General features: G+C 45.7%; 1 protein-coding gene across 1 annotated transcript in view; it reads right to left on the bottom strand.

Moving 5' to 3' along the window:
* Nucleotides 1-3,931: 3,931 nt before the first annotated feature.
* The window catches only part of LOC146808828 (urokinase plasminogen activator surface receptor-like), a 68,235-nt gene continuing 51,617 nt past the window's right edge, over nucleotides 3,932-20,549 (bottom strand). Inside the window, exons 4-5 of the mRNA XM_085615651.1 lie at nucleotides 16,046-16,177; nucleotides 3,932-4,410 (exon numbers count right to left, since the gene is read on the bottom strand). Of these exons, the coding sequence (XP_085471777.1) occupies nucleotides 4,253-4,410; nucleotides 16,046-16,177 (290 nt within the window). The 3' untranslated portion in view covers nucleotides 3,932-4,252. The remainder of the gene's footprint in view (nucleotides 4,411-16,045; nucleotides 16,178-20,549) is intronic.

Below are 20,549 nucleotides of genomic sequence, written 5' to 3'. Positions count from 1 at the left end.
TCTGTCCTCCTTCAAGTGATCCAGAGGTCAGTCAGCTGCTGTCATCTGGCCCTTCTGCTCAGCTGTCTACGGTGGAATGCTTCCCAATCCTGAGACTCAAGTCAACTGAGACCACAGAAAGAGGCCAAGAGTGGGACTCTTTAGCCCCCTCTCCACGTGCTCAGAAGCAAGGCTCAGGGTGCAGGCAGCACTAGAACACACCCCATCCATGCAGACCGACCTTGCTTCACGGTGCGAGATTAGCCCAGTGGTAAAACAGGAGGTGACTTGGAACAGGTGGATACATTCATTGAACTAATCGGCAGACTCCCTCAATGGTTTGAGCGTCTGCAAGAGGTTTGCATGGAAAGAGCAGGTCACGGTGTTGGGCTCTGGCAGGGCCCATTCAGCATATCAACCCTTCAGGACGTTTAAGCAGATACAGATTTGTCGGATCATCATAACACCAAAGCCCAGGTTTACTTACACTTTGAGCCATGTTTGAATCACAAAAGAGACACAAACCAAGTGCGGTGACGAGCTGGGATTGACTTTCAAATTCAAAACATGATCTGCATTGGAAGGGTAGTGTGCATCAAGAGAGCGAACAAGGAGTGGCACATGGGGGTTCCCAGGCAACCACCCATGGGTTTTCACTCAAATCCCTAGCTATTAATATTGCCCAAAATGTATGCCTGCCCGGGGCAGGGCTGACAGTGGAGCAACCTTTTAGTCTCCACATTTTTCCAACTTTGCACTACGGACCTACGCATGATAGAATAAATGCACCCTTGCTCTACCGTGCAAGGGAGTATGTGTTGGAACATGGCATTCTAAGGGGCACCAGAGATGGGGGAGAACAACGGCAACAATTCCAAGGTGATGGATGGAATGCTTGAATTCATCTCAGCTTCTGGGAATTGCTCAAGGCTGCATCCCAATCCATAATTTTCCACCCACCATGCCACCTCAATTTGGACACAGCCATATGCAAATCATCCCTGACCCTGCTCCAATCGAAGCAGTCCAGCCTCAACTGACTGGTCAGGTACTCTATGAACTGGAAAACAAGCATCCTGGGACCGGTTTTGCTCTTATTATGGGCTTATCGGCCTGGTATAGCTTGATTCCACTGACACTGAGTACGAGACACATGTCTGGGCATACCCGTCGGGCTTAGGGTGGCAACTGCAACAATTACAAAGAGATTAATGGAATGCCTGAATTAATCTCAGTTACTGAGAGCAGAATCTCTCATTGCAAAGATTCCGCCCGGGGTGCGGAGACTCACCTACCTTTGCAATGCCTCCACCGCAAGCGTCACCATTGGGAGCAGAATCTCTCATTGCGAAGATTCCGCCCTGGGTGCGGAGACTCACCTACCTTGGCGGGGCCTCCACCGCAAGCGTGGAGGTCCTTTGTGAATCCGGCCCAAAATATCTCCCTTCACTCACATATGGCCTTGAAGCTTTCCCTGGTGAGTTCAGTCAATGGTTAAACCAGACCAAATCAGAATTGTATAAATAGATTTGTAGGCTGCCTAGCTCAGTGAGGGAAGCTCAACTTTGCTTGGAGTTTGGTACAATAAGGTGGTCATTGGCACAGGAGACCACTTTATTAAAACCTTGGTTTAAATATACCAGGTCAGAAGAAAGCTCTAGTCAATACTATCTCAAAGAAGAAATTTCTGGGCATATATAAAAGCCCCTTTTGCCAGCGGAGCGTCACTTTTTTGAACACTCCAGTGGCGTTGCGCCATTCCCCATATTTACAAGGTGGCGGTAAGCCACTTAACGTGGCTTAACGCCAACTTGTAAATATGCCCCTTTCCGCTGCAGTCCTCTGCGGCAAAGGGGCGTGCAAGGGGTGTTGCAGTGGGTGTTCCACCGCATCACCCATTGCTTTTTTACACTACTCCAGATTTACAAGGCTGGGGCAGCGGCAAAAATTAAGGCCAGTTCATACCTGGTCTTAGAATAGTGACGCAAGGCCTTGTTTTTTGCTTTTCTATGTCTGCTGCATTCTGCAGCACAAAAGAAAGAGCAAAACACGATTAATGATTATTTATATGCAGGAAGGTGCCCCTTCCTGCACATAAACAATCGCCCCTGCAGCGCAGGCACCCTTGCAACATGGCGACAGGGGCATGCGCTGATGTGAGGTAGCTTTTTTTGTGCCAGCACGAGGGGAAACACAGAGATCGCGCTGTATTTTTGTAAATACAGCGCATTCCTGTGTTTTAAAACTGTCAGAGCGGGGCATCGCCAAATTTGGCGTAGCAACGCGCTCCGACATTGTTTTGTAAACATGCCCCTTCATGTTTAAAATCTACCCCTTGGGTTCTGGCAGCTGAGGCAGCACTGGATGAATTACAGAGGACTTCTCCTTGAACCTTATCATCTCTTAAGAAAATGATATATATATATATATTTTATTTTAAAGCAATATCCATACTTTCTGATCTCTTGACCCTGTAATCACAGCAGCACACTCCTTTCATTGCTAGTTGCCCTTACACTGCATTTGATCTTCCAAACTATACCACTTCCGGTGTCCTGGACAGTCAAACTCAAATGTAAGGCTCCACATTAGACTCTTTGATGTTGGGGAAATTGTCCAAAAATGGAAATACAATAGAACAGGCATTTCCTGCCAGTTCTGCCCATACCACGGAGAATCATTCGCACATCTCCTTTGTGTATGTCCAGCTTTTTTTCATGAGAGAAAGAAATACACGTGGCAGCTGTTTCACTGTTGTCGAGGGGCAGATGGCAGGTTTATAGATGGTGTCCTCAAATGTATGGACAATGTCGTTGATACACTAGCCATGCTGCGCGCCGATCGCCCCGAAAGAAATATCATTCTTGGAGGCAAATGTTTTAGTAGTGAACTATGCCAAGCACTATTTGTACTAATCTTAAATCAACAAATGGATTGTAATATTTTAATATGTGTAATGTATCATAGCAATTTGTTTTATTAAATTGATAATTGTGGATTGTTATATTTAACTCCTCAATAAAGGATTTATATGCCAATGGCTCACCTAAAGTTCACTGTCTCTCTGTATCACTTCTTACATTATTGCCTAGGTCTGGCTTGGAGACAGCTTTAGCAGTCTTGCCGGCCTCGTGTTATCCAAAGAAAATCATATCTTATATACATCCATATATGGTTTTTCTATCAGCCCTCTTCATCGATTGGTCTTCTCAAGTGCCATTCACATTTTCCTCCTCCCACACCTTGCAGTAAGGGCAAAGGGTCAGCTGGCTTCAGCCACTGCCTCTGTGCACTGTGAGTGATGGCATGCTGCTTGTAAATGTCCTCATCTGCCTAAAAAGTGGCCCATTTAAGTGCCAGGACTGTTCAGCCAGGTAGAGGTAACATGAGGTCCCCACACATCTGGAAATACTTGCATCAAGAGCTCAACAGGAGGTTGCAAATCACAGCAGTTTTGTGATCTTATAGACCTGGCCTGCAGCTTAATTCCTCTATAGAGTCACATAAGAGTTTATTTACAAGATGCCTAATGGACCTTAAATTCATAACTATAGCCAAATATAGTATTTCCACTTAAGGAGGGCCTGGACACCAGTGTGTACAAGGGATGGGGAAGAGTGTAAGCTTTCTGCTTTGATGCCTCAATGAAGCATTTATTAACCGGGGGGAGGAGGGGGGCGGTCAACGTATACCTCACAGTTTGTTCTGTACACCTAGATGTAGATGTATGTGCCATACCACACTGTTGTGCCTTCTTTGAATACAATACGCACTACAACTAAACATGAACACTTAAATTGACGGATGGACTTGGTGGACAGAGGCGTTCCTTTGCGAAGCGGCTGTATCGCAAAGGGGAGGCATTAATACACGGTGCCAATGTGAAATCAAGAGTGTTCTGAATGGAGCTGGACCTAAGAACTGAAGAATTTGAAAGAAATACGCTTGACAGTTTTGAGTTTTTGTCATATTTTATATAAATGCTCATGGTCACTGTTAGAAAAACAAGAGGCGCCAAATGTGTCTGTACCAAATGATACAATATGTTAATACAGTCGCATTCCAGCCACAATCACCACAGCCTCATGGTGGCTTGGTTCACAGAATCGGCTGGCGTCCTTTCCAAAATGGCTGCTCTTGCAGCGGCGAAGGAAATGGCGTCACATCCTTCTGCGGATGGCGTACCTAAGCAGCTGTATGTACAGGATCCACTGACGTACTTCTGACCGGAGGATGGAAGGAGCCCCAGTAAGAATGCGTGGGGTTCCCTCACTCACGCGTGTTGTTGGTTGGAAATATGGCCGTGGTTGCACAGCGAACCATTGCAGCATGTGGTGTGGTTCCTTGTGTTCAGTTTGAAATCAGGGTAAAGACCTTGGCAGAAGGGTTCTGTGGCACATCCGCGCATCAGGGTCTGGTCGCTTGTCTTACCTGGACAAGGGGGGGAAGAGACAACAGGAAACGTGAGGCAGAGTAACACATTACTCAAGAGCAAGCAACAGCAGCGTGTACCCCCATCTTCAACTCCTCTTGGCAGTGGCAAATCCAACGAATGGAACCTTCCTAACAGGCCTTGGTCTGTACCGTCGCAATGGTCTCTATTTGTAAAGGCAGCCTGTGTTACCAACCTTGGCAAGACGTCACCCCAAAAACGCTCCTGCATTCCATTAGTGGCACAATGTGCAAAATTACTAGGAGTAATCACCTCAGTGCATCGGGTATGGTTGCCAGTAATAACGTAAAAAAAGGTAATACAATTAGCAATAAGTCTCCCCAATGCCGCATGAATTGTCACTCAAATATCAGTTGTAAATATATTTTGAAAATTCTGCTATTTTTCTCCACTCATCAGGTTATGATTTCTCCAAGTATACACATTTACATCTTGAATACACACTTTGCAATGCAGGTATACATATATTAATTCAACCAATCAAAAGCTTCACACTTAGCAGGCTAGGCTGCGTATTTGAGAGCTACTTACAGATAGATGGTATTGGAAAGTGGGTTATTGGTAGGAGTAAGTATGCACCTCCCACTAGCAAGAAGGCCACTAATGCAGTGTAAAGTCCAGTAAGAGTCTCAATAAAGGAGTCCCTTGCTCAACCCTTAGTGGCTGGCAGTGAGCAGTCAGGCCTAACTTAGAACACATGAGTGTTAAGCATTTAAAAACACCAATACACCAAATAAGTAAGACACCAAACACAATAAAAGTCCCACACCAGTTTATAAAGATAGGTTATATTTTTATGAACGAATAGACACCAAAATGAAAAGAATCCAATGTAGGAAACCGGAGATGTGAATTTTTGAATAATTAATAGTTTCTAGTGTTTAAAACCCTAGAGCGCCACTTTGGGACATCTGGTCACGCTTGCTAAGGACATCAATAGACCCTCCACTTGGATTCGGTGAGGATTCGCCGGCTAGACTTTCTGAGAGGCCCTGCTGAAATCCTAAAAGTTTGGTGCTCCTGAACTTTCACCGGGATGAACCTGAAATCCTAGCCGGGTCGCAGTTGAACTCAACGCCTTCGGGTGGGTCACCTCCTGGAGCTTTTTCACAAACGTTCTCCAAACTTCAGGAGATGCTTCCTGAAGGTATCCTTGTAGGTACCAAGTGCACAACACCAATCCAAAGGTCTGGAATCTCCTAAAGGGTCTCTGGGATGTCTGGACAACAATTTCCACAATGCACTGGGCCAAATCATCAAAAGTCCACTGGACGCACTCCAGGATTGAGACTCTTGGCGGAGATGATGCAGGTGGGTTCTGTTAACCTGTAGCTTGCAATGAGTCCACTCCTTAATCCTTCTTGAAATAAGGCACAGTCCCCAATGCTGTAGTGCCAGATTGTGCAGCAGGCGCAGTCAGTCAGAGTGCAGGCCTTTGGGTGCAAATCTTGATTCCAGCAGAGCAGTCCTTCTTCTCCTTATGATTTCAGGCAGCAGATCTTTGAGACTATGCAGCTCTCACATATTTATTCAGTGTTCTCAGGTGACAAACAGGGGTCACCTCTGTCCTATGAGATGCTGGGTGTCACCCAAAAGCATGACAGCTTCCGCCAAAGTGTGGCATCTTCTTTTCCTACAAAGCACTGCACTTCCAAAATCCAACATGGATGATTTCTCTCAGAGGGGAAAGATCAGGCTAAACCAACCCACAGTGTGGCTCATTTACATGAGCTCTCCTCCTCCTGACCTCTGCAAATTCCTGTCCTAAGCCTGGCATCTGGCTGGGGGTACAGGATGTGAGGGTAGGTAGGCCTGGCACTCCTTACTGATCTGCTCTCTCTTTGTGCACATTTCGATGTACCCCCTCTCTCTGCCCTGTTCCTTGCAGCTGCAGAGTTCCCCTTCAAATAACCTCGGCTTCAGCCAGGCCACTTATCACTTCATCAAAGCAGCCTTGCTAAGTCTGTTAAGGCTGACCAATCAGAAGGGACTGCTTGATGGCTGAATTTTGGTTTACAGAAAAGAAAGTTCTAACTTATTTTCTGTACCCGTTGTGGTAGATTCAACAGTGGCACGTTGTTGAATTTATCAATATAAATCTTTTAAGTCTTTGAATGACATTTACTCCTTTCCTATCAATAGTTATACTTAAATAAAATATGGTTAGCCTATGGAGCCAAGTACCTACAATGGGGAAAAATAAAATGGGCAATTTGTCCCTCACCATGGCATATAACATATATTTTATAAGGTCCCTGCCTATAGCTACATTGCCCCCCACCCCTAGGACACCTATGGGATTATCACTTTTAAAGTGCCCATACCACCAAAGTGAATTTGCATACAATTTACTTTTAAAGACAGTCTGCAAAGTAAGGCTGCCTTTAAAATGACAGCATGCACACATGCAAGTGCAGGAAGTCTGTTGGGCCTATAAACTTCCATGCTCTATTATATACTAGGGACGCATATGTAGTTTGAATCCCCTAACCCTATTATATACTAGGGACTTATGCGGTCTGGCATTACCATTTGTGAGAATTTACTTTTAAAGACAGGCTGCAAGGCAGGGCTGTCTTTGAAAGGACAGTAACCACACAGCTGTGCATGCATGCTAGTGCAGAAAATCTGCTGGGTCGCTAAATCTCCATGCCCTATTATATACCAGGGACTTATAGTTACATTGCACCCCCGTGCCATAATATCTACTATGGACTTATAGGGTCTGTCGTTGCCAGTTGTAAGTGTACCTTTATTCATGTACCTTTTTCAACCTAGCACAGGCCCTGGGCCTGGTTAGGAGAGCCCAGGGCACAGTCAGAGTCAGTTACCACCATTACTAGTCAGCAAAAAAATGGGGGTGAACAGGGCAAAACAGCTGGCGAGATACCAATAGCTCACAAGCTACCCATTGGAGAAGACAGTTCTAGACTTTGTTGGGTTTTAGTTCATTAGTAAGGCTCCTTGTTCAAATGAACACATTAAATCGATTTGCAGAGCGCTGCTGGTACCTTTAGGGGTGCCGTAATGCTCATGAAATTGAGTTAAAAAATAGGAGTTTTCATATAGCTGGAAGACACAGGTTTTAAGATGTTTTTAGATTTTTTATTTATATAACTATGATAATCACACAGACGAGTCCCTCATTACTTTTTTCGAACCGTATTCGCTCAAACACCTTTGACAGACCTGGATGAAGAGGCTGCCCCTCTGCAACGACTGTTTATTATTTGTTCTTTGTTGACCCTGCTGCTGCAGCTGGATCACAAGAGATCTGTCTGGTCCAGGCCAGGCCTTTCTGCCTGTGGGATTGCCCCTGTTTCTGGGGATCAGGCTGCACTTCTTACCTACCCAAACCCCCTTCTGCATTGCGGGTGGTGCCCCCTGACTGAGGAGCTCCTGACCAGGGCCTCCGGTCACGAGACATTTTCCCTTTTATAGACTGACACTGCTAAGTCTAGTTTCTGGAGCTACCTTCAATTCTCTGGACAGAGAGACTTTCTTTCCTGAACTTTGAGACACAATCCAATTGATTTGAAAATTTCACATGGATGTGTTGTCGATTCGTACTGAGATTTCTCTATTTTAGCTTGTTTTGCGACCATTAATATTGAGAACCATAAGAAAAAAATTAAACCTGATACAAAGTTTGAATTCAGTGACTGCGTGGAAACAGGTTTGCAAATGTTTATTTGCATCATTTAATAACTGTTGGAAATTTGGCCTTTCTGTAGCATCACCCGTGATTTTTGCCTTCTGTTGCTGAACCTGTTTTTGCCAGTCCTAGGACTCTGTGAAGTTTGTTCCTGACACCCAGATATAAAGTGCTTGTGCTCACTCCTCTAAAAACAACTAAACTTTGGGTATACCTAATTGACATGTAATTTACGTATAAATCCCTATTATACGGCACTACATGTACCCAGGGCCAGTCAATGAAGTGCTTCAAGTGGACGGCAGCACTGATTGTGCCGCCCACTACAGTAGCCTTTTAAACATACCTCATGCCTGACCCTACAGCCTGTGTTTGTAGATTTTAAACTACCATTTTGACTGGGCTAAATAAATCGAAAGCAAACCTAAATCACCCTTTTCTGTACCTATAAGTTACCCTTAAGGTAGGCTCTAAATGACCATAGGGCAGGGTGCATTGTATTTTAAAAGTAGGCCATGCGTAGTTAATGTTTTACATGTCCTGGCAGTAAAAATCCTCCAAACCCATTTTACTGGGGCAAAGCAAACCCTCCCATAGGAAAACACTGGGTTACATCATAACAACGTCGATTGCTTAACTTCAGCTTTGGAACAGCAGGGACTTGTTTTAATTGAAATTTAAAACCAAACTTAATGGTAAAGTCAGATTTTATATTACTATTTTGGAAAGGAGCCTTTTATAAAGTTGTCATTTTCCTGCCTAAGCCAAAGGTCAATGTCTTGTGGTACATGACTGGTGACTGGCTATCCTGTGCTAAGATTAGCTCCAAAGTCAAACAAGCATTGGCATAGCCAATAGGTCTAGCCTTTGGGATCTTATAAGTGTTTAGTCATGCAACAGTTTATGTTGTTGTACCAAGGATATTGTGCTGCATAACTAAACACTTATAAGGTCCCAAAGGCGAGACCTATTGGCTATGCCAATGCTTGTTTCTATAGTCAAAGCCTTTAGAATGTCTTCAGAATAAGATGATGAGATTTTGAAAATTTGTACATTCTACAAACATAGAAATAGGACTACAATTTTGCATCAGCCAAGGGGCACAGAATGACAACGGACAGCGCTTCCCTACCTAGGTACACAATCAGTGAACCACTAAAGGGAACTAAGTCTATGTGTTACACACAGTATCATCTTTGTTAATAGATTTGCTACATGTTGGGTAGTGTCGACTACTTCTGCATTGGAACACATGAAACCTTGCATCTGTCTGGGTTTTGTCGATCCACGTTGAAAGTTGGGACGTGCAAAATGTACTGAAATTTGCCAGCCAGATGGAGAAACCCCCAGAATGTCCTGGCAAATCTGAGACACTGGTCACCTTGCACCAAAAGGATCCAGACTATCAAACACGTTTTGTAACCACTTCACCTCATTATAGGAAAAAGTCTCTGTTTGGACCCTACTTGCAATAAGAAATTCCCCAAAAAGGCTAGCATCACAATAAATATAGTTTGAGTATGTCTCAGATGAAACATGAAATCATATAACCAATTCAACCAATTCAAGTGCGGACCGTCTCTCGAGATTCATGTGCTGGGCTGGAGGTCTTCCTTCGAGAAGTTGGGAGACCAACGGCATCTATTTCCAATGTGCATTAAAGCACTAAGCACTTTGCCGTGTGACCTCGAGGCAGAGCTGAGCAAGAGAGCGGCAGCGGGCCAGCTCAAGCTGGGCTGACCGGCAGGCTAGTGACAGAGGTGGCAGTCATCTTGTTGGGTCAAGCGACGCATGGTGCGGCTAAGAAAGGGCTTAATAGCCGGTGCCGCTTTTGTCCACTTCACTCTCTCGCTCTTCCCTTCCACTTGACTCCCCACCCAGCTTTTGCTCCCAGCCTGCTCCTCGCACATTTTAAGCCTGTACTCTAGGGTGACCAGATCTTGAAAACCAAAAGACGGGCCAATTTGGAAAAATAGAAGAAGGACTACAATTTTTCATCCACGGAATGTTGCAGAATGACAGCTCTCATCAACTTAGGATCACAGAAGATGCATTAAGAAAATAAATAAAATTTAATTTCTACAACCAACATCATACCTATTAATTAAAGTGCTTTCTTATAACAGCTGCTAACTAGTACAGCTTTAGAACGCCCAAAAAAGTGTCTCTCACTGTTTTCTGTCGACCCTCCTCTAAAAATCAGGACATGAACCAAAATTTCCGAAATCTTCTGGGACAGCTGGTGAAAAACCGGGATTCTCTGGGCAAATCTGGGGTCTGGTCACCCTATCGTACTGGCCCGAGATGGATTCCCCACACAGCAAAGTGTGAAGCGGTTGTAGAGGGGGAGTAAAGGGTCTGAGGTGGCACGCTACAGCCTGAGTAACGGGAGTCATTGAGGTCCGGGTGTTGCCGGAAGTGTGTAGAGTTTGCTTGGAGTGCTGGAATATTATGGAGGCCTTGTCAAGGCCCTGTTTCCCTGGGTACATCCAGTGTGCGAGCAATGCACGGAGTTGTTGGAGAAGACTGAGAAAATCAGATGTCGCCTGGAATCTGCGATTTCTGCAGTGGATAAGACAGTGCACAAGAGCTCACTCTGCATCTCCTTAGAATTGTTAAGTAGCCAGCTCTGTGATAAATAAGTAGAACCTGGTCAACTTGGCTAACGTTGTGCTGGGGAGCACCATAAGGAACCTGGTCCCTCGACCCCGACCCCCTCCCACCCAATGGCCTGAGGAGTTGTGCGGTCGGGGCGGGCCTGGTGGCTGGGGAGGGTGGAGAGCTCGCAGTCCAGGGGTTCGAAAAGTGTCTGCTGTGAATTAACTTGCCATTGAGATCTCAGGGAGCCTGGCGGCACTAGATCGATCCAAAGGCATTCCTTATCGAAGTATATCATACATCCTAGTCTGCTGTCAGTGTGATTGTTGAGCAGTCTGCAGGACGCTGAGCAGGGCTAGCTAGGATGAATGGGCAAAAACCCTTTAAATAAAAATTATAAGGAAGTCTAGGTAGGATAATCATGCTGCTACAACCAGTGTCCAAGGTGATAAGGATGGACAATACCCCATGGTGAGACCGATACGATCTTCAAGTATATTACAGACTGGTATAGCAAAGAGCAAAAAGTAATGAATAACTGCCTCAAAGCAAATTCTGATTTGTGACTGCCACAGCAGGGACGATCATACGTATACAACTCAAGAAATCGCTGATCGTCCACAGAAAAGCTTGATGCCAAGGGAGGGTGCTTATGCTTTACACTGTGTCCCTCTAGTAATGTAAGCCCTACTGGGCCCGAGTTGCCTCTAAATATAGTCATAAGTCGAGGGGCACATTTGAAGCAAAATAAATTCTACCGAGTGTTTTGAATCCATTATTGGTAAATAATGAAGACGGATGATGGGTGGAAGCCAGAGTTCAATAATGGACTATTCCATAGCAATGAAGAGGACTCCTGAGCCTTTCGGCCCGGAATAGCAGTGGCAGCCAGGAAAAGAACCAATACTGATTATGAGGCCAAGTGAAGTGAGCTCTGAGTAATACAACAAAGAGAAGAAAAATAAAGATTTTTGCATTAGCAAAAATTGTTCTACAGTGACCTTTGAGGTCTTGGAAGGGAATTAAGTTAAAAAGGTTAAGGATTCCAAAGTGAGCATTGGTTCTCATGGGGGCGATAAAAATGTGAAATGTGATAATAGAGGGTTTAATGATGTTCATATAACGGACCATTCTATAATTCTAAAAAAAAGTCTGAATTTCGAATACAGGCAAATATCCATCAGGTACCAAAAGAACTTGTGATAATTACCAGAGGAGAAAGCAGAGCGGAACATGGGATCAAGGGCAACTGATAATAGTGCCCCTTGCAAGTAAGCTCATTAAGGTGCTCCCGGGCCAAAAATGCAGAATATACCTAAACGTTGTATAGGACAGGCCGGGGCATGGGGGGGTAAAGAGGACCCAACAGGTACTGCTCAAATCATGAAGCTATATTAGCTGAACCAGTCAAAACAACAGCTATGTTAGGACGCCATAGACAATATCTCAATGCAGGCGCTCCGGCACAATGGACAAACTTGAACCTTGATTGTAAATGCTTGGAGCAACAGAAACTGAAGTTTAATACAGTAAACAATGTATGCGTTCCCAAAACTATACAAGGGGATCGGAATCTAATGGACATTCCACTCTGTTCAATGCTGTCTGGTCAACTCGAAGTATTACACTCAAATAAAACATCAAGTCCGATTACGGTGGGTCCCACAACTAAATGAGTGATGAATATATGAAATATGAACTTTATATAGAAAAGATTATTATGCAGTTTTTTTTATCTCATCGTGGGATTTGCTGCCGCTCAGGCTAAAGTGATCGCGGGGTGGGGGAGGGAATTGAAAGTGATCGCGGTAGGGGGAAAAAGTGACGCGGCCCTGCGGCCATTAAATTGAAAGTGGCCAGATGGCGCCCGGAGCAGCAGCCAGCGAGAGGAGCTGGACGCACTCTGTCGTGGGGGAGGGGGAGGAGCATTCGAAAGGAAAGCCTTGATCCAGCCATGTGTGCAATGCAGAAAGCCATATGGTGGCTGCGCGCGTGGCCGCAAGCTGGTGGCCAAGCAAAGCTGGTGGTAGCACTTTGAAATGCCACTAACTAAATGTTTCGCAGAGCAGCGCATGCGCTGGCTCAGCGAGACCTAAAAAGGGATTGGTGGAGGCTGACCGAGAACTGGTTTAGAGTGACCATTTGGGGAGATGGTTTGCCCATTATCATAGCCATGCCTCTGGGTGGGCACAGTGCGCCCTGATCAGGGGAATAAGGGTTCTGCCATGTTACATTTAGTTAGAGTGGGGCACTGTGGGATAGTTTACAGTAAATGACACAGGAAGGGTTGCCTGTAAAAGTGGGAAGGGTCTCCCCGGGGAACTTTTACTCCATTGGATAGGGCGTGGCCAGGGGTTCCCCCCACCCACAGGCTGGCACTGGACATAAATGTGGCATCCCTAGTACCTCTGCTTGACACCCTGCGAGTCTCTCAGTGCGTACCCTGAGGTCCTGTGGGGCTTTAGATGTGTACTCCTGTGGTCGATTGGGACTTAAAGTACTAAAGTCAGAAGGTAAAATCTTTGACTAGGACAAACTTGGTTTGTGTTTTTGACTTGCGCTCCCTCGCAGTCGGCATCAAAGGTCCTGTTCTATCACAACCATTGCCTATTATTGACACTTTGTGCTTCTTGGCACTATTTGTACATAAACCTTTAAAAATTGATAATTTCTGTCACTCGTATTGGAGTTTTGCTATTTTGGTGTCATTTTATTTAATTATACTTTATTTTTCAAATTCATTTTAGGATTTTTATTATTTTCTATTTTGACTTTATTACTGTTTTAGCGCTCCATAAATACTTTACACATTGCCTGTAAGTTAGGCTCGAGTGCTTTGTGGCAATGCTACCAGAGGTTTAAGCATAGGCAAGGATTGTGATTATTATTTGAGGTGGGTTCTCGCCCATTCAGCTAACACTCTAATCTCTTACAGTAACGGCGCTGCAGTGTGCAATGGGTTTTCATTTACAGGATTGTTGTGCTGTTCACGATCAATTACTGATCACAAACAGTATAGCGTGTGTGGCCTGCAACCCTGGTTTATTAATGTATGCATGGCCATTATTTAAGGGTCTCCAGGGGTCGCACCTGCGATCTCTGGCTTGCCCCTTGAGACGCCTGGCACGGCATTTGCACCCCCCGGCCTCAGAGGTGCAAAACCAGTGACAGAAACACTGAGGCAGCCAGTAGCAGCTGGTGTCAGAAGAAATGCGGGGCCCAGCGCGGGGGGGGGGGTCCTGCTCAATGCTCTGCTTGCCGCTCTTCTCCTCCTCTGGGCAAAAGCTGAAGCTCCCAGCGTACCCTACGTCCAATACCAATGCTGCTCTCACCATAAGAGCAGTGTCGGGATTGGGCAGAGCAGGCTTGTTTTGAGCTCTATCAGGAGCTGGGAGCCTGTGCCTGCTGGTCTCTCCACCCAGCAACAAAGCTGGGTTGGAGAGATGTCAGTGCGCATGACACCTTGGCCGTCCTAGGACCGCCGGCCAAACCATCATGCACACTGACAACAGGGCCACCACTCCTTCACCCCTTGCAGTGCTGTGGCCCGCCCCTAACACTCAGCCACAGGACGGAAAAATAAATGGTCTGTATTTAGATAACTTTATTTTTTGTTTGCCTCTGCGGGCAGTGGGGTGACACTCCTCCGCCATAGCGGAGGAGCCGCCGCTGGGGGAAGCTCATTCTTATGGACATCGGCTGGGGCTCCACTTCCCTTGTTTTCTGTAAAAGTTTTTTATTACACTGATAGTGAATAATATCATATTATTCACTATCGGTGTAATAAAAGATGGAGTACAATTAGCTGCAATATAACTCTTCTTGTCAGTTGAGGTAAGCAAAAAATGCTTTCAAATGTGTGTTGTATGTGTGCTTGTGGGTGAATGTGTGTTAAACATCAAATGACATGTGATGTCGCTTTGACTACTAATGTAATTTTGGTGAACGTCCATATTGTGTTTGCATTATCTTTTAATTTTGTATGGTGTTGTTTGGTTTCTACTGTTTGACCATTCCTTTTATACTGGGATATTATTAAAGTCTAGTACTTTATTAAGAACACACAACGCTGGTTGGGCAGCCAAACCTTGGTTACAACTCTGATAACTCTGTTGTACAGTATCTATCAACAACAAAAGAGTGTTACAATAAAGGGAGAAAATTTGCACCTACCTTTCACTTGAATTCCCTTAGTCTGATTTTTGCGCTCCGCCTTAACAAAGCGTTGAAGCACACCAGTGGTGCAGCAGGCACCCCTGGTGGAACCCTATGATGAAGCATGTCACCAACTATGTTGGTGAGTGAGGGTTCTTTTACACATATTTGATTGATTTGGTTGTGGCACTTAAATATGTTCTTTTGAATAGGATCATTGGTTTTTCTCCCTTTTTTTCTCCCTTTATTGTCACACTCTTTTGTTGTTGTAATTACGATTTAGGGGGACCAAGAGTGTGTCTCAACCCTCTTTCTCTTGTTGTTTGCATTTATGTACAGTATCTATCCTCAGTACCTGCAGCACCAGGCTAGAGCTAGGCCTTGACTTCTTGTCCACGACTACTAAGAGAGCCAAGGAGTTCAGTGGAACCACATGTTCCAACACAGGCTGAGTGCCTACATTACTAGATAGTGGGCAACACCAGAGTTATCCCTGAAGCATGAAAGTTCTAGCTGAAATGGATAGAGGTGCGATCTTCTGGCATCCACTTTAGTCATCAGCCGGGTCTGGTAGCTTAGTGGACTAATGCATCCACTGTAGGGGCCCATGTTTGACCACATAGTCACAGGTTCAAAGCCCGGCGGGTCCAATCAGTCTTTCATCCTTCTAAGGTCGATAAAATGAGTACCAAGATACCCTTGGATGAACATGCGCTTCACAAATACATGTGTTATGTTAACAATTATGTCATCTCTGATGGCCATTGACCCTCAGAAGGAAGAAGCAGGTACCGCTGGAGAGCTTCGATGGAAGATCATTGAGTGTGATAGCCCCAGTCTGTGGAGCCACGTTTGACATACTTTTGAACCATTACCACTCACGTAGCTTTCAGAACGCTCTCCATACCATTTTGGATTGTTAGCTGGGTCCTTTGTAATAGAGTGATACTTGCTCTATCATAAAGAGGTGTTCTCAGGGCCAGAAAGCTTCAAGGCAGTAGTGCTACAAGAAATGAAATCAAAAGCCCACACTGCGGAGAATCAGCTGGAGTGTGAGGACCAGCCTTTACTATCCCTGTCTCCATGGCCCAGCATCCTATCACTGGTGGTATATGTGTGCAGGAGGGCATCTTCTCACAAGGACCAGTCATAGGGAAGTCCCCAGAAGATGACAAGTGATTGGGATGTAGTTGTGCCATACATACCTAGAATGACCATGCATTGGGTCATAGCCCCCAAACACTTCATTGACTTCATGTTCTTGCGGGAGCACTCGCCCTTTCCAGTCTCCAAGCAGCTGTGACACTCCACTCCATTTTCATCGCCAGGGTCAACTTCTGCATAAGAAAGAGAGGGTCTGTGAGAAATGGTGCATTCTGACATGCGGGTCTGAGAGTGTTAGAGATGGCACTAAGAGTGTGGTAGGTGTGGAGGTGTGCTGGGGGTTGTGGGTTTCAGGGCAGAAAAGAGTGTGATAGGAAGGAAGAATTGGATCCCTGCTCAATAATAAAGTACATTAATGGCATGAGGAATCAGAAAGTGTTGCCAAACCACATTTTGTAGTATTAGGCTGTAATGTCCCTGGTATGATGGGGCTTCCAGCCCACAAGAGTGTGGTAGAAGAGGTGGTTGTCCTTGGGTGAACACATGTTGTTAGCTCAGAGACATGTGTCGAGAGTAGACTAGGGGCCTTCAGTCTCTCTACCAGTGCATAGAAGACAGCAGTCAACATATAGCGCCTAGGATTCTCATAACACTGATGAGAGGTTGGTAGATGTGGTCCTTGGTATGGGGTTTTTCCCATTACCCGGTACACAGCTGCACCAGAATGGGTGGTGAGTTGTGCCCATTGGTTACAGTTCTAGGGGACACTTGCTCAAGTGGCCACCACAACTGCCAGTTGTTTCTTCTCTGATATTATGCGGTAACCATCCTCTTTCAATAATTTGTACCAAGTGTTTTCCAGTGTATGCTTCTTAGTAATTTCTCAGACTGCTAGGTCTAGGGGAGCCGTCTCTGTCAGGAGCTGTGCACATTCTTAAGCCCCTGCTGACTAGACGATCAAGGTCAACTGGAGAATTGTAACTGTAGGATCCATTTCTCAATCCTTGAGAGGAGTAAATCTTGGGTACAGGATGTGAGGAGGGGCGCTGGTATATGCTGTCCACTAATTAAAGTGGGCACCTTGTACCAGGCCACAGGACCCTTATTATGTCTGAGGTCAAAGATAACCTTATTGAAAGCTATCCTAGTGTTAGCTTCGGAGAGCAGCCTTCAGGCTTAATCTTGAAGGAATGTAAAGCAGCTTGTTTTACCAGAATATCACCTCCTAAATGATTAAATGAAAGGAGAACCACACAGTGTTTATATAAAAATATGTATTTATTAATATAACACTCTCTACTAGTCTCTACACGAGACTAGGGCATAAAGCACACAATACTGAATCAATAGAACATTCGTAAATAGCAAAATACACAGCCGGCTCCAGGGGGAGACCGAACCATATACTAAAACAAATGGTATAACAACTGTGACTTAACTAGACACAGTGCCTAGAGCACGTAGAATCACTGGGACCCCAAGGAACCACCCAGAGAAGTGACACAGGGAACCCATGGAGGACGGGTGCAGTGAGAAAACACAGACGAGTGCTCCGTACAACTCTATGGGAAAGTCGCGGTTGGAATTTTACAAGTTAAGAACACTTCTAAGAGGACTTCGAGCAAACCCTTTGGAACTTAGGAGGTTCTAAGGCCAACCCACCAGTGAGTACCAAAGTACCTGTGTTACCTATCCCAGAGGAGCCGGGGGCATAGGGGTCAAGTTGTGTCAGAAACTTTCGTTGTTTTCAATGGAGAGCTGCAAAGAAGCCCTGCTGCCAAGAGGGCGAAGAATATCCGGACGAATCCAAGCCTGGATTTGAGGTGAGAAGAACCTGAAAGCAGAGGGAGAGAGCCTGGGTCACTTCAGATGACCAGGGGCTCGGTAGTCGAATGCCCACCGATGTCGAGTGCTTCAGGAGTGAAGAAGGGTTGCAGCCACGGGGACCAGGAGATGTCGAGGATGGCCAGAGTCCGGAGGTGAGCTGTCCCACGAAGGATGTCAAGAGCTATGGGGTCGATGTCTGGCTGGAGCACCAACAAGCCTTGGCAACTGCAACCCACGCGGTCAGAGGAAACAGGTTACGGTGAGGACCAGCAAGGTCCGGGGTACTCTCCAAGCAATGGAGAATCAGTGCACGTCTGGAGCAACCAGGTAAGCCCAAGAATTATCAAGGTGACCCTCGCCAGGGCCAACAGGCCAACGGACCAGGGATCGCGAGGAGACCTCAAGCAAGTCTACAAAGCACCAGCCCACAGGACACTTGTGGAGTGGAGGTTGGAAATCTTCAGTGCAAATACTGCTCGGGGTCAGAACTACACTGAGTCCAAAGCACAGGCTCAGGAATCATCACTAAGCATATGCACCTACAAATGTACGCGGTGCACAGAGGTTCAGGTTGAACGGTCACCATGAGGGATACTGGTCTAAGAATCACTGAGAGGGCAGATAGATCTCAGGGACCTTCGGAAACCCACCTCCTGTGTTGCTGAAATCTTCAGAGTCCTCAGGTGCTCAGGAGAAGCAAACCGGTCAGATGCATTTAGGTGCCTGCTTTTGCAGGGGATTAACTCCTTTACTCCAAGGGAGATTCTTCAGTCGTCCAGCGTTGTGCAGACAGTCGAAGTACTTGGGGGCATATTATCAAGACAGGCGATAAAATTATCGCTGCTATAGCGGCAGAAAACTGCAGTTAAAACGGCTATAATGGGCTTGATAATATGCTCTATGGAATTCCAATTGAAGCTCAGGTTAGATGTCCTTCACATCTAACATGGGCTTCAATTGGAATTCGATAGAGCATATTATGAAACCCATTATCGCCGTTTTAGCGGCAGTTTTCTGCCGCTAAAGCAGCGATAATTTTATCGCCTGTCTTGATAATATGCCCCCCGGTTTCTTCTTAGCAGAATCTTGTCCAGGTAAAAGTCCTGTAGCCAGGTAACCTACTTTATGCCCATGGGAAGGGGTTGGAAAGATTCTGTAGACCCTCCTAGGGGAGGGGCAGAACAGAGGGGTGGCTACACCCATGTCCTTTGTCCAGTTTCGTGCCAGAGCAGGACCAAATGGCTCCTAGAACTGGTTTGAACTGGACTATGCACAGGGACACCAAATGTGCCCCCAGGGAAGACTCTTAAGAGTGCACCCACCCAACCCCAATACACTAACTCCTGTCTGGGAGGTGGTTACACCTCCCTGTGACAGGATGCCTATTGTCATGCCTTCCTCTGCACGAGCTTGGCTCAGCAGCAGGAGAATAGAATCGTGTCTGTAGCTGGCAGCATCCATTTTGTACTGCCCAGGTCGAGAAAGCTGGTACTGGGTATACCGGTGACCCTCATATGTCCCTTCAGAAGAGTGGAATCATACCTTCCACACCAGTTACTGGCATGGAGGTATGATTCCAAAGTGTTTAACACCAAACGCGACATGTTTCTAAGCAGCCGTTTTAAAGTTAGCATTTACCGCGAGGTTATAATGCACTTAAACATATATGTCTGGCTGCATCACAGACAACTCCGGAGAATGGTCTCCAAAGACTGCAGAGGGGCTCTGCTCATGCAGGGGCACCCTCTCACGTAAAACCCAGCACCCTGCCTTCAGAATTGTTAAGGCCTGACATTGAGGTGACTGATGGGTATTTCAGTGTAGTGATTTAAATAGATATAGTGAACCTATATCTTAAGTAAGTGGTGCAAGCACCCGCTTACACAGTCTGCAATAGCAGGCTGGTCGTGTCAATTTGGATGGCCTCTCAGGGGTGGCATAATACATGCTTCAGCCCATGAGAGGCCTCTGGGGTACCTATGCACAGGGTACATGGTGTACCATATACTAAGGACTGATAAGGGTACCCCAGATTCCAATCTGGAGTGTACCTAAAGTACATGCATATCAATTTACAGGAGAAAGCAGATAGACTGGGGTCCTAGATAGCAGGATCTCAGTCAGACTAGGCCCAAAACAGTGTGACATCAGCAAAAATTGGGGGCAACCATAAGAAGCAGATACTTCTTTCCTACACAACCCCATTCCCCAAACGTAAGGACATTAAACTAACCTTGACCAGTTGAGTCTTCATGTTCTAAGTGGAAATATCTGGAGAGTCCATCTGCATTGGCATGGTTACTCCCAGGTCTATGTTCCACTGTATAGTCCATCCCCTGTAGGGAAATGCACCACCTCATAAGTTTGGGGTTTTCACCCTTCATCTGTTTTAACCATAAGAGGGGCTTATGGTCTGTCTGAACAATGAAGTGAGTGCCAAACAAGTATGGCCTCAACTTCTTCAGAGCCCAACCACAGCAAAGGCTTCCCCTCTCAATAGCTGACCAATGTTTCTCTCTGGGGGTCAGCCTTCTGCTAATAAAGGCTACTGGCTGATTCTGACCCTCTTCATTCAGTTGTGATAACACAGCCCCTACCCCCAACTCAGCTGCATCAGTTTGAACAATGAATTGCTTGAAATAGTCAGGACTTTGCAGAATGGGAGCAGTGTACATGGCCTGCTTTAGGTCATTAAATGCCTTTTGACAGCTAACTGTCCGCTGAACTTTCCTAGGCATTCCTTTGGAAGTTAGATCATTTTAAAGGGGTCACTACGGA

Source organism: Triturus cristatus, chromosome 7, assembly GCF_964204655.1.
Source record: "Triturus cristatus chromosome 7, aTriCri1.1, whole genome shotgun sequence".
Classification (NCBI taxonomy): domain Eukaryota; kingdom Metazoa; phylum Chordata; class Amphibia; order Caudata; family Salamandridae; genus Triturus; species Triturus cristatus.
The sequence above is the reverse complement of the archived record's forward strand: the minus strand, read 5'-3'. Positions and strand labels throughout refer to the sequence as shown.